This window comes from Amphibalanus amphitrite, unplaced genomic scaffold (genome assembly GCF_019059575.1).
Source record: "Amphibalanus amphitrite isolate SeventyFive unplaced genomic scaffold, NRLGWU_Aamphi_draft 000004F_arrow, whole genome shotgun sequence".
NCBI lineage: Eukaryota > Metazoa > Arthropoda > Thecostraca > Balanomorpha > Balanidae > Amphibalanus > Amphibalanus amphitrite.
In genome coordinates, this window is record NW_024881501.1 from 1,517,307 (window position 1) to 1,531,927 (window position 14,621).

Consider the following 14,621-nt stretch of genomic DNA (forward strand, 5'->3'; position numbering starts at 1 on the left):
GTAAAACTAAAAGCCTGCAACTCTCGCCAGTGAAGTGGTTGATTGGTCAATACCGGCGAACATGAGACGTTTAATGACGCACCACTGGATGGCGGACGCCGACGATCTCCTGTCTTGGCGCCTCCAGTTCGGCGGCTGTCCGAGCTGCACGGCCGGCGGCCGCCTGAGAGGCGCTGCCGGCGGGCACGGGTCGCCGCGCCGTCCGCCGGGCCCTCCGCGTCTGGCCACAGCCGACCGCCGCCTACTCTCCCAGCGGTGCAGCCGGGCCGAGGCGGCGCGGAGGCGCGGTGCTGCTGCCGTGTACTGTGCTGTGTACTGGGCCGGTGGGCTGTGTACTGTGCTGTGTACTGTGCTGTGTACTGGGCAGGTGGGCTGTGTACTGTGCTGTGTACTGTGCTGTGTACTGGGCTGGTGGGTGGTATAATGAGCTGGCGGGCGGAGCTGGTCCCGCTCCGTGACACCGGGCCTGCAGAGCGCACTCTCACGCCTGTTTCGTACGCTGTTTACATTCAGCCTGCTCGGCTTATCTGGTTTGTTACGGAGCGAGCCAAAGGACGGACGGCAGGCCGGCGGGTCATCGCAGTCTACTGGAACCGACAGGCTGACGTATACCGACAGACATACCTACAGACAGACAGATAGACACACTGACAGATTGACAGAGACAAACAGACAGACAGACAGACACACTGAGACAGACACAGACAGACAGACAGACAGACAGACAGACAGACAGACAGACAGACAGACACACAGACAGAAAAACAGACAGACAGACAGACAGACAGACAGACACACTGAGCCAGCCAGCCAGCCAGACAGGCAGACACACAGACAGACAGACAGATAGACAGACAGACAGGCAGACACACACACACACACACACACAGACAGACAGACAGACAGACAGACAGACAGACAGACAGACAGACAGACAGACAGACAGACAGACAGACAGACACAGACAGACGGACAGACAGACGGGTACATCGACCTGCACCGCGAGCGGCAGACCAGCCACAGCCCTCGTATACTAACTTCGGCTCGTTCGAAAACCCTAACGGGGGTGCGCGGTGCTCATTGCTCAGCTCAGCACCTTAGGTGATAGGTGCAGCTATGATCACCTTAGGAGCACATTGATGAAAACAGTTCTTAGAAAATAGCTCAGCAAAAACAACTGGCGGTGAGCCTTTCGACCATTGAAGTTAACCCAGACGTAGATTACCATACCACGCGGCCACGATTTTCTGCCGCGGCAAATCAAAGGCACCTCGGTGCAGCTATGCTCACACGCCCTTTTCAAAGCACGCCATTTAACTACACCTGCGATCTGTCCGCTACGCTCTTCATTCAGCGTGTCGCAGTAAGCGCAGTGCCGATTAGCTGGCCACCGACTAGGAACGGAGCAGCGCCGCGGCAGTCGGGGCGCCGGGCTTTGTTTCTCCCGCACATACGACCGTGACTGAATATAACACGCGGTGTGTGCGATTATGAGCCGTGACGTGCCGCGCGCCACCGCCGGCGGTCCGTTGGCAGGCGGGACGCGCTGGTGGCACTGGGTGCCAGGCGTGTGTGATGTGATGTCCGGCAGTGAGTGGCTGTGGCCCGAGCTGAGGGGCGCCACCGGTCCATCGCCAGGGCTATATGCGCCCAGGTAGCCAGCTGCGAGCCATTCAGAGCGCGGCGGCGCGGTGCGCAGAGCGGTGCGACGTCTGATTCACAGACGGGAGGTGTATGTATGTTACACTATATAAAGTTGGTACACTCGCAGTGCGGGTCTGCAGGGCTGCGCGGTACGTGGAGTGTCCTCTGTGGCAGATTTAGGGGACCCTCTCGAGAGCTGGGCTCTGTGTAGTGGTGGCCCCAGAGGGGGAGTGTCCAGTGGACTGGACAGTGGACAGTGGACCCTCTCCCTCCCCCGACAGCCGGTGAAACCACCCACACTCGGCCAACAGCGCCACTTACTATACGTACTTCGCAGGGGGATTTGCACTACACAAGTTAGGTACAGATCTTAGCTGTCCATAGATTGTCCGCAATGGTCATCACTAACGTCCCGAAAACAAATGTAGATACCGGAGCATTACCGAGGCCACTGGCAAAGTTACCCAATGCCCTCGCTGCCGCACAAAGCTCATCTGTCGCAGGATGGGTCCAATGTATTACGATTCGGTACCAGCTCTCGTACACAGAATGGACATGCAGAAGGCGGGGGCAGGCGGCGGGCGGGGGGCTGCAGAGTGCAGAGGCGTCCCTCAGCTCGCCTCTCGGCTCGACCAGTTGGAGCAGAATCGGCGCGTTTCCTCGTACTGGAGCCGCTCCTGTGGACGGAGAGGCGCGTCAGAGCCGTAAAGAGCCGTACATCACTGAGTCAGACCCATACACCACTGAGTCAGACCCGTACAGAACCGAACAACACAACGTCAGACCCGTACAAGAGCGCGAAAGAGGCAATCGTATTGCGCATTTCTTTACCGTTACACCACTCCAACAAAGAGACTGTGCCGCGCCACACCTGTGACAGAGCGCACGCGAGACGGCCACATGTCGGCCTGCTCCCGCTACTCGGGGCACCTGAGCCGGGCTGCTCTCACTACTCGGGGCAGCTGTGAGGGACTGCTCCCGCTACTCGGGGCACCTGAGCCGGGCTGCTCTCACTACTCGGGGCAGCTGTGAGGGACTGCTCCCGCTACTCGGGGCACCTGAGCCGGGCTGCTCTCACTACTCGGGGCAGCTGTGAGGGGCTGCTCTCACTACTCGGGGCAGCTGTGAGGGACTGCTCCCGCTACTCGGGGCAGCTGTGAGGGACTGCTCCCGCTACTCGGGGCACCTGAGCCGGGCTGCTCTCACTACTCGGGGCAGCTGTGAGGGACTGCTCCCGCTACTCGGGGCACCTGAGCCGGGCTGCTCTCACTACTCGGGGCAGCTGTGAGGGGCTGCTCTCACTACTCGGGGCAGCTGTGAGGGGCTGCTCTCACTACTCGGGGCAGCTGTGAGGGGCTGCTCTCACTACTCGGGGCAGCTGTGAGGGACTGCTCCCGCTACTCGGGGCAGCTGTGAGGGGCTGCTCCCGCTACTCGGGGCAGCTGTGAGGGGCTGCTCCCACTACTCGGGGCAGCTGTGAGGGGCTGCTCCCGCTACTCGGGGCAGCTGTGAGGGGCTGCTCCCACTACTCGAGGCAGTTGAGCCAGGGCCTTGGTTGAGCCGGGGCGGGGTGGGACCGAGTCCGCCGCCCCTCCGCGCCGGGACAGTGGCACCGGGCGGGGCTATGTGCGCGGCGGACGGTACCAGACGAGACACAGGGACGGACAGTGCCATACCGGAGCTATGGACATAGACACATGTCCGCGGCGGACGGACACACATGTCCGCGGCGGACAGTAGCCTACAAGACGGGACCACGCTGCTCCAAGATGATCTGACAACAGGAATACAGTACTTTGCACACAAGTGTCAACCCGCGTCCCGTAGGGGAGTGGAGGGGGGGGGGGACGCCCCCTCTCCCAAGTCCCAATTACTGCAGAAATCGCCACCAATCTTTCAGTACACCTTCGGGCATCAATTTTACACTTTGTGGTCAAAATAGTTTCCAGTGGCTGTGATAGACTGGCCACAAATGACGTCAGAATGACGTCATGTTCTGCGAATTTCGACAGAAAAGAGATTTGCGGGAAGAGCTGTCACGCCTACAGGTTTGAAGATACACAAAAATGTTTAACACTAAAAAGGTGTAAAATTAACAGGGCTACATTTAGATTTACTATCTCGTTTTTTTTTTTGTTAATTTGAATCCTGAAAGTTAAAAAAACGTTATAATACCCTTCAAATTCAAAATATTTTCAAACTTAGGAAAACTTCGAAGATATGTTATAGACCTTAAGGTCGGCCATCGACATACCAAATTTGAGATCGATAACCCCATTTTTGGCAAAGTAATGACGAAAAAACTATTAAAAATTGAGGACGTTAAATTTTCAACCTCAATTTTTAACCGTTCCAGACCACGTAGCTTGAAACAAAGACCAGCATTGGCTTCACCGTGACGAGCTGCAACGACACGATAACCTTTCCATGCAAAAATATCAACTTAAATTCACCAGACAGTAACCTGAACTGGCCCCAATGGTCGCCTCACATTATTGAATTTTAAATGTAAAATTGATCATACAATAAACATCATACGACCTTAGTACAGTTGGGTTCAATTTGTGACCAGACCTCTGTGATCTGACGTGGTATCAGTGACCTCAGTTAGCGAAATATTAGACAACCAATGCTCTATGGATGACTTTCAACAGCATACCTTTTACTCGATGTTATAACATATTTCCTAGGCATGTAAACGATAAAAATATGACATTTGGCCTGACCTGTGACGCCATCGAACGCCGTTCGAATACGTGCACGCACACGCACACAGACACACACACTGGAGCCGCCTAACCAACTCGGCCACCGGCGCTCCGCCCGCCTGCAGGACTCCCCACGACCCTCCCTCCTGTCTTGGTTCCTCCCCGCCACCCCTCCCCAGTCCCTCCCGCGGTCCCTCGCAGTTCTGAGCCGGACTGAGACGACCCGACTCCCGCCCTCGGTCGGACGGACGGCTTCCCACCCGGGGCCACACCCACCTTGGGTCGGACGGAGGGCCGCACGCGCTGGAAGGCGGCCTCGAAGTGTCGCCGGTGCACCTGGAGCAGCCGCTCGCGGGCCGTCTCCTTGGCCGCCTGGCGCACCAGGCTGCTCAGGTCGGCGCCCGTCATGCCCTCACAGCGCGGGTCGGCCGCCAGTGAGGGCAGGTCGGCATCCGGGGCGAGCCGCGGACGAGTGCCGCACTGCCGACACAGGGGCCGTCAGGGGCCGGACCGTGAGGGGCACAGTAACCCGGGGCTGCAGTCCACAGGGGGCCGACACAGGGGGCCGTCAGGGCCGGACCGTGAGGGGCGCGGCGACCAGGGGCTGCGGCGGACCGCCAGGGGCGCAGGGATCAGGGGCTGCGGCGGACCGCCAGGGGCACCGGGATCAGGGGCTGCGGCGGACCGCCAGGGGCGCCGGGATCAGGGGCTGCGGCGGACCGCCAGGGGCGCCGGGATCAGGGGCTGCGGCGGCGTCCGCCGAACTGGCTCGCCAGCTTAGAAACACAAGTGCCAGCTCAGTTGGGAAAGCAGGCAATAGTAACATATAGCTGCAAGCGATAAAATAGGGCACACACCCAGTGGTTAACAAAATCAGGTCCATGCGCTACACAGAAACAACGAATAAAATGCAGCATCGTCATCTACACCCCACCTTGGTGACGGCGCGCAGTATGTCGGCCGGTCGGCCCGGCCCCTCCCCCCACCTTGGTGACAGCGCGCATCCCACCCGGCCCCCGGCCCGGTTGCCCCCTCCCCCGTTGACCCCCCAACCTTGGTGACGCTCTACCCCCCCCCCCCCCGCCTGGTGACGCCCCCACCTTTTTGACAGCGCGCAGGATGTCGGCGCGGTGTACCCGCCCCCCCCCCCCGCCTGGTGACGCCCCCGATACCTTGGTGACGGCGCGCAGTATGTCGGCGCGGTCGGCGGCCGCGGGCAGGCCCACATAGAGCAGCTTGTCGATCCTGCCGGGACGCAGGATGGCCGGGTCGACGATCTCGGGCCGGTTGGAGGCGGCCATCAGGTAGACGCCCTGGCGGGCCTCCATGCCGTCCATCTCCGTCAGCAGCTGGTTCACCACCCGGCCGCCGGAGCCCGACTGACAACAGCCGGGGCGGTTAGAGGGGCGGCGGGGGTATCTCTGTCAGCAGCTGGTTCACCACCCGGCCGCCGGAGCCCGACTGGCCACAGCCCGGGGCGGTTAGAGGGGCGGCGGGGGTGTTTAGAGGGGCGGCGGGGACAGTTGTAGGGAGCAGACAGCTGTTGTATGGAGGTAAATAACAGCATAGTAAACAGACACCAGACAGCGACTGGATCAAACCGGCTACAACGTGACTCATGGCCCTTTTGGACGCATGATAGCGCATACAAACTATTTTATTTTCACCAATCGTTAACCCGCGCACCGACGGGGGGTGCGGATATCCGCCCCCCCCCCCTGAGGTTTTTTCGCGAATAGCGGGAAAACCGCGGCGCGTAGCGCCGCGAAATTTGGTACGACTACTCCCTCATCAATTTTACACATGGTGTGCAAGTTTGAACCTCCTACCTTTTAAGGTCAGGTCACCAGGTCACTTGGAATGACCCAACCTCAAGTCACTTTTTTGAAACTTTGTCACCGTGCCAGAGCTACAGTAGATGTCGGAGGCCTTTGAAAGTCGCAGGATGTTATTAGGTCATTAGTAGCTACAATTTGTATATCTCGGAATTTTGATATCGGTGACCTAAGGTCAGGTCAATTTCGCGACCTCCCCATTATAAGTCAATGGGGGAAAATCAACTCCCTGTTTTTACCACTAAAACGGGTCAGAATGGCCCCATAAACCATACATGACCTCATATAAGATCAACCTTCACTACCTTGAGGTCTGTTTTGCTGTTGGGCAGCTGTGAGGTCATGTGACGTCATCAAAGGTCACCAAAGGTTTTTGGCCAATAACTCCGTACAGGAACAAGATACAGCCGCGTGGATGGTCTCATTGTGTTCAGCTCGTTAAGGCGCATCGAATGACATGCATGATGACCTCGCGGTCACGTGACCTGAGGTCAACCTTTGACCTTGACCTTTCGAGGTCAAAATATATATCATTCGATGCGGATTGACGAGAGGATCACGATGATGCCCTTAGTTTGTTCCTATCTTGACTAATTCGAAAGTTATTCGAGAAAAACTCCATATCTAGCGCCGCCATTTTGACTTTTTCGACCCCTGTGACGTCATCTTTGACCTGACCTGAAAATGACCTTAGTAAAAATTGTAGATCTTGACCGTGCGTATCCGATGCCGTTTACCGCTTGTCGCTATCTTGCTTCGTTCTCGAGATCTCAGGGGGGGGGGGCGGTCATCCGCCCCCCCCCCCGTCGGTGCGAAGTTGGCGCAGACCCCCGTCGGTGCGCGGGTTAATAAAATTACTACCTTTGTGATATTCACACAAGAAAGGAAATGCCAATTACAGCAATGACAATTACAAACAGCATCATGAAATCAGCATGGGATCCAATCGCTAACAAAGGGCACACAATGTTCGGCCACCTTACACCATCCACCCACCCACGAAATACACACTGATACTGCACGGCTGGGGGACGGCAGTAGCATGGTCCCTCCCCGAGCAGCCGGACGGCCCTGCTGCCCCCTACCTCCCCCCCCCCCCGACTCACGTCCCCCGTGGCCGACCGCTTCTGGCAGATGGAGTCGATCTCGTCGAAAAAGATGACGCAAGGAGCGGAGTTTTTGGCGCGCGCGAACACGGTCCGCACGGCCCGCTCACTCTCGCCCACGTACTGCAACACACAGGGGCGGGGAGGTCACCCCTGACCCACGTACTGCAACACACAGGGGCGGGGAGGTCACCCCTGACCCACGTACTGCAATACGCAGGTGCGGGGAGCTCACCCCTGACCCAAGTACTGCAACACACAGGGGCGGGGAGGTCACCCCTGACCCACGTACTGGAACACACAGGGGCGGGGAGGTCACCCCTGACCCACGTACTGCAACACACAGGGGCGGGGAGGTCACCCCTGACCCACGTACTGGAACACACAGGGGCGGGGAGGTCACCCCTGACCCACGTACTGCAACACACAGGGGCGGGGAGGTCACCCCTGACCCACGTACTGCAACACACAGGGGCGGGGAGGTCACCCCTGACCCACGTACTGCAACACACAGGGGCGGGGAGGTCACCCCTGACCCACGTACTGCAACACACAGGGGCGGGGAGGTCACCCCTGACCCACGTAACTACTGGAACACACAGGGGCGGGGAGCTCACCCCTGACCCAAGTACTGCAACACACAGGGGCGGGGAGGTCACCCCTGACCCACGTACTGGAACACACAGGGGCGGGGAGGTCACCCCTGACCCACGTACTGCAACACACAGGGGCGGGGAGGTCACCCCTGACCCACGTACTGCAACACACAGGGGCGGGGAGGTCACCCCTGACCCACGTACTGCAACACACAGGGGCGGGGAGGTCACCCCTGACCCACGTACTGCAATACGCAGGTGCGGGGAGCTCACCCCTGACCCAAGTACTGCAACACACAGGGGCGGGGAGGTCACCCCTGACCCACGTACTGGAACACACAGGGGCGGGGAGGTCACCCCTGACCCACGTACTGCAACACACAGGGGCGGGGAGGTCACCCCTGACCCAAGTACTGCAACACACAGGGGCGGGGAGGTCACCCCTGACTGCCGGCGGGGAGGCGGGGAGGTCACCCCCGACTGCCGGCGGGGAGGCGGACAGGCGTCACCCCCCCCCCCCCTCCGACTGCCGGCGGGGAGGCGGGAGGCCACCCCCGACTGCCGGCGGGGAGCTCACCCCTGACTGCCGGCGGGGAGGCGGGGAGGCGGGGAGGCCACCCCCGACTGCCGGCGGGGAAACCAACGGACACGGCGGCCAGCAGCGGAGGGTGAACTCGAACAGCAACAGCTGGCTATTCCACTCGGAACGACCCATACTCAGCATGTAAAGACTATAGAAGCCGCAACAAATGAGCGCAAGGCGTCTTCATATTTCCCGTCTCCCCCACCCACCATCTGCGGCTGCCACCCACCATGTTGAAGAGCTCGGGGCCCTTGACGCTGATGAAGTTGATGCCGGCCTCGTTGGCCACGGCCTTGGCGAGCAGCGTTTTGCCGCAGCCGGGCGGTCCGCAGAGCAGGATACCGGACGGCGAGGTGAGTCCCAGCTGTTCGTAGTAGTCTGGGTCCCGCACCGGGTCCTGCGGGCGGGTACAGGGGACTGTGACAGGGACACAGGGTCCTGGGGGCGGGTACAGGGGACTGTGACTGGGATACAGGGTCCTGGGGGCCGGTACAGGGGTCTGTGACAGGCATACAGGGTACTGTGACAGGGACACCGGGTCCTGGGGGCGGGTACAGGGGACTGTGACTGGGATACAGGGTCCTGGGGGCCGGTACAGGGGTCTGTGACAGGCATACAGGGTACTGTGACAGGGACACCGGGTCCTGGGGGCGGGTACAGGGGACTGTGACAGGCATACAGGGTCCTGGGGGCCGGTACAGGGGTCTGTGACAGGGATACAGGGTCCTGGGGGCCGGTACAGGGGACTGTGACAGGGATACAGGGTCCTGGGGGCCGGTACAGGGGACTGTGACAGGGATACAGGGTCCTGGGGGCCGGTACAGGGGACTGTGACAGGCATACAGGGGACTGGGGCCGGGTACAGGGGACTGTGACAGGGATACAGGGTCCTGGGGGCCGGTACAGGGGACTGTGACAGGGATACAGGGGACTGTGACTGAAGGGGGACGGGTCACAGGCGCCCTGAATTAGGCACCCGTTCATATACATAGCATATGCATACAGTGGCGTTGCTATAGAGGCTGCGCCCAGGCGCACATCAAAGCACTGGGTCCCCTGCCGCCTGCGGTCTGCAGTCTGCAGTCTGTGGTCTGTGGCGGTACCCCACAGAGAGGCTGCCGGCGGCGGCCACTGACCAGGATCTCGGCGTTGAGCTCCTCGCGGACGTCGCTGAGCGCTCCGACGTCGGCCCAGGTGACGTTCGGCACAGTGATGAAGCCCTCGCGCAGCGAGGAGGGCTGCAGCTGCGGGCCGCGCGGTCGGCACGTCAGACGCCGGGCACGCCACGGAGGCCGGGAGCGGAGCCAGCAGTGCAGCTCAGGTCACACACATGTATGCATTACATCAAGGCATGATAAGTTAATTTTTCAGCTGATCTTTTCATCGACTATTCGTGAAACAAAATACAAAGATAAGCATTTAAGTCCCCTAGCGGCAAAACGAATAAAACATTGCTTTAACAAATCATCAAAGACAAAATCAGAAGAAATTCCTAGTAGAAAAATATCTAGGAACACTTTCTCGAAAACATTCCTCGTTACAAATAAAATGTGGACGATACGGGCATGCACAGGCCTTGCAGCCAACTAGGAGAATCAAATCGCGGGAAAGCTTTCTTCAACCCGAAAAAACACACATCAAATTCCAAAGAAGACAGCTGCATCAAAGCCAGAATAGCGCGCCCCGTCCCACTCCGTCCGTGTGTCCGCCCGGCACGGACCTTTTTGAGGCCGGCGGCGAAGTCCTGGCCGGTGAGCTCGACCAGCTCGGTGCGCCGGTGGCGGATCTTCTCGTGGAACGTCTCCAGGTGGGTGCGGAGCTGCGCGCGCAGGTGCTGCAGGCGCGCGCTGCGGCCGCCGCCGCCCGCTCCCGCCGCCGCCGCCGCCGCCTCCTCTGTGTCCATGGTGACGGGCGCCGAGGGCGTCGGCGGCGCAGAGTCCATGGCGACAGCCGCCACCGGCGTGGACGGCGCCGACTCCATGGTCACGCTCTGGCCGGGCTCCGAGGGCGCGGAGAGCGCCGCGCCGGCGCCGGCCTGGCCGCGGATCCTGCCGACAGCGGAGGGAGCAGTCAGCGGCAGGAACCAGGCGGGGCGGCAAATATACGGTACATACACTCCATTTCTAACTGAGATTGCCCTCCTGAGTCCCCGCACCCCGACACTGCCCGCGTTCCGAGCCGCCACACCGTCCCGTGTCGATCCGTCTGAGCCGCGGCCGGCCGGGCGGCGCTCACCGTTTCTTGGCGATGCGCGTGACCTCCGAGACGAGTGAGCGGAGGTCGGCGCCCACGCAGCCGGGCGTCTGTCGGCTGATCTGTCGCAGATCCACGTCCTCGGCTAGCCGGGCGTGCCGGCACAGCACCTGACGGGACGGAGGGAGGGAGGGGCACCGTCAGACGGGGAGGGGCGGAGCCGGACACCGTCAGACGGAGAGGGAGTCGGACACCGTCAGACGGGGAGGGACGGAGCCGGACACCGTCAGACGGAGGCAGGGCCATCGTGCCACCTTTAGAATACCCAGCCGTCTATCCGTCCCATCAGCAGGTCACCCAGCCGTCCGTCCCACCTGCAGAGAACCCACCCGTCCGTCCCACCTGCAGAATACCCATTCGTCCCACCTGCAGAATGCCCAGCCGCCCGGCGGCGTCCGGGATGCCGAGCGCCACCTCCTGGTCGAATCGGCCGGCGCGCCGCAGCGCTGCGTCGATCTGGTCGGGCAGGTTGGTGGCACCCACCACCAGCACGGAGCTGCCCGACTTGGCCAGCGCTGGCGGACAGCGGCCGGGCGGCGTCAGGTGGCGGGCCGCGCAAGGGGCGTCAGGCACGCCAAAATGTGGCTAAGGTCGGGGGACGCCAGTGGCCAGCTTCAACCACTGATTGGGGGACACTGGCTGAATGCGATGTGACGGTCCAATAGTAGGGATGAGCCTCGCACACGAACAATTGCAACACAAGGAATTTGGCCAACCAGTAAAACGCCTTTTGGGCGAAGAGCGAGAGAGCGAGATAGTGAGCCCTGCACGTGCGGAAGGGCGAGAGGGTACTTCCAACGGGCTTGCGCAAAGCACCCTTCTAACCGGTCGCTAGCGGTGTACCAAATTTGAACGCAATCGGCCCAGCCGTTCCTGAGATCTGGAAGCGGCATTCTGCACGTGCGCACGTGCAAACGGGGTCCAAAATGACTTTTTCACGGCACCCTACTAACCGGTCCCCAACCGTGTACCAAATTTGAGCGCAATCGGCCCAGCCGTTCTCGAGATCTGGAAACGCCTCCTGCACGTGCGCACGTGCAGTAGCGCCCTAACCGCAACACATGGGAATGCATTGCCTGGTGGGTGCCTACCTGTATGCCAAGTTTCAGCGGAATCGCCCCAGTAATTACCGTGTTACTGAAATGATCACTCACATAGATCAAGAGTATCCGACCTTTGGTAGAAGGGATGCAGCTACCCTATAAAAATTACCGCAAGACAATCGCTCAAGCCACTGCTGAGATATGGGCCTCTCAAAATCATTACTTCTGCAAAACTGCTTGAACACCCTTGACTTTTCACGTGGCACGTGCCACGACGGCCACTGAGATGTATCAAAAGTAGTCAATTACGGGGTAGAAGGGATGGGGCTACCCAGCAAAAAAGACCGCAGGCCAATCGGTCCAGCGGTTGCTGAGATATAAGCCTCTCAAAAGCGTTACAGGCCGGGCCGGGCCGCTCATACTGAGATTTTTCCGTTATATTGAAAAGACTTCGCTTCGCTCGCTGCGCTCGCTCGCTCGTAACCACAAAGAGAACAAAAATCCCTGCTTGACAGCTGCTAAAGGTGATGCTGCGCCGTTGGACGAGAATTTAACTGCTAACGACATCTCCGATGAGTTATGATCACTACTGAGAGTCCAAACAGTCCCGTTGCCGATCATACGGCGCCCGTTGAAGTCCAGCGCTGACGGACAGCCTACCGTCCCATGTCCTACCATAGCCCACGTCCCGTTGGCCGGGAGCCTACCATAGTCCATGTCCCATTGGCCGGGAGCCTACCGTCCCACGTCCCATCGGCCGGGTCCTACCGTCCCACTCCCACGTCCCATTGGCCGGGAGCCTACCGTCGAACGAGCTGATGAGCTGCGAGACGATCCGCTTCTCCATGTCTTTGTGGGCGTTCTGGCGTTTGGAGGTGAGCGCGTCAATCTCGTCTGGCGGCGGGGCGCGGGACGGTCACAGCGGGCTAGTGACAAACGGTCACAGCGGGGTAATGACAAACGGTCACAGCGGGCTAGTGACAAACGGTCATACTGGGCTAGTGACAAACGGTCACAGCGGGCTAATGACGAACGGTCACAGCGGGCTAGTGACAAACGGTCATACTGGGCTAATGACGAGCGGTCACAGACACCCCCGGTACCGGGAGCCCTGACCTGACCTGATCAGTATGTCACTCAGCGCCCGCATTCAAGGCTGAAACAGTTAACAGACACTTCCCGCATTCAGGAAATCGCATGTGAGAGCCTATTCAAATACACTTAAATTACTCCCGCATCAATCGCATGCAGGAGGTGCGTGCGATTGATGCGAGCGTACTTCCATGTATTTGAATAGGCTCTCGCATGCGATTTGCTGACTGCGGAAAGTCTGTTTCCGGCTTTAGAGGCACCGCACGCAGCCGACTAGCAAGACTGAGACCGACGTTCATCACAGGAGAGCCGTGCTTGCAGCCGTGCGTGCTTGCATTTTGTCACCCGGTGGTTCCATGCTCTCTAATCTACCTGCAGATTGCAGGTTGACCAGTCACCTGGGTCCGCTCAATGTTTTCTGGTACCGGCCCTGGCTTTCTCAGACCAGCGGTAGCTTAGCCAAGCGCGCCCCACACGGCACCGCTCACCCATGAAGAGAACGCAGGGCGCCCCAGACCCCACGCCGCACCGCTCACCTATGAAGAGGACGCAGGGCGCCCCAGACCCCACGGCACCGCTCACCTATGAAGAGGACGCAGGGCGCCCCAGACCCCACGGCACCGCTCACCTATGAAGAGGACGCAGGGCGCCGTAGACCCCACACGGCACCGCTCACCTATGAAGAGGACGCAGGGCGCCGTAAACCCCACCCACCGCTCACCTATGAAGAGGACGCAGGGCGCCGTAGACCCCACGGCACCGCTCACCTATGAAGAGGACGCAGGGCGCCGTAGACCCCACCCACGGCTCACCTATGAAGAGGACGCAGGGCGCGGCGCGCTGCGCCTGCACAAACAGCTCCCTGATGCGCTCCTCCGAGTCTCCCGACACGCCCGATACCAGCTCCGTGGAGGCGACGTGCAGGATCGGCAGCTCCAGCTCCTGGGGTCAGGGCAGGGCAGGTCAGTGACCTGGGCAACTCCAGCTCCTGGGGTCAGGGCAGGGCAGGTGAGTGACATGGGCAGCTCCAGCTCCTGGGGTCAGGGCAGGGCAGGTCAGGTCAGGTCAGTGACATGGGCAGCTCCGGCTCCTGGGGTCAGGTCAGGTCATGTCAGTGACATGGACAACTCCAGCTCCTGGGGTCAGGTCAGGGCAGGTATGGTCAGTGACACGGGCAGCTCCAGTTCTGCAGGATAAGCAGACAGGCAGCCTATACCGACACCAGCGGCCTGTCTGCGTCTGCCCCTTCCAACGCCACGCACCGACTGGCACCCATCCCGGCTCCCAGCGGTGGTCCGTTCCACCAAAACAGTGACCCCTAGCCCACCAGTGACCCGCCATTACCCCAGTCTAGTCGTAGTGACTCGTCCTTCCCGCACCAGTGACCCGCCCTTACCTGGCCTATAACCCGCCCGTACCCCGTCCACTGTGAGCACCCGTAACCCACCAGCGACCGTCCTTACCCCGGCCAGTGACCTGCACTTACCCCGGCCAATGGCCCGCCCTTACCCCGGCCAGTGACCTCCCCTTACCCCGGCCAGTGACCCCCTACTTGCCACAGCCAGTGCCCTGCCCTTACCCCAGCCAGTGACCGCCCTTACCCCGGCCAGTGACCCGCCCTTACCCCGGCCAGTGCCCTGTCCTTACCCCACCCAAAGACCCGCCCTTACCCCGGCCAGTGACCCCTACTTGCCACAGCCAGTGACCTGCCCTTCCCCCACCCAGTGAACATCCTTACCCCAGCCAGTGACCCCTCCTTAC

General features: G+C 60.5%; 1 protein-coding gene across 5 annotated transcripts in view; it reads right to left on the reverse strand.

The window, feature by feature from the left end:
* Nucleotides 1-2,139: 2,139 nt before the first annotated feature.
* LOC122376535 (nuclear valosin-containing protein-like) overlaps nt 2,140-14,621 on the reverse strand; it is a 29,286-nt gene continuing 16,804 nt past the window's right edge. For all 5 annotated transcript variants that reach the window (XM_043356678.1, XM_043356598.1, XM_043356522.1 and 2 more), the window contains exons 9-19: nt 13,673-13,802; nt 12,573-12,662; nt 11,092-11,240; nt 10,708-10,835; nt 10,193-10,520; nt 9,609-9,716; nt 8,702-8,869; nt 7,294-7,416; nt 5,525-5,731; nt 4,629-4,832; nt 2,140-2,321 (exon numbers count right to left, since the gene is read on the reverse strand). In XM_043356678.1, the coding sequence (XP_043212613.1) occupies nt 2,256-2,321; nt 4,629-4,832; nt 5,525-5,731; nt 7,294-7,416; nt 8,702-8,869; nt 9,609-9,716; nt 10,193-10,520; nt 10,708-10,835; nt 11,092-11,240; nt 12,573-12,662; nt 13,673-13,802 (1,701 nt within the window). In that variant the 3' untranslated portion in view covers nt 2,140-2,255. The remainder of the gene's footprint in view (nt 2,322-4,628; nt 4,833-5,524; nt 5,732-7,293; nt 7,417-8,701; nt 8,870-9,608; nt 9,717-10,192; nt 10,521-10,707; nt 10,836-11,091; nt 11,241-12,572; nt 12,663-13,672; nt 13,803-14,621) is intronic.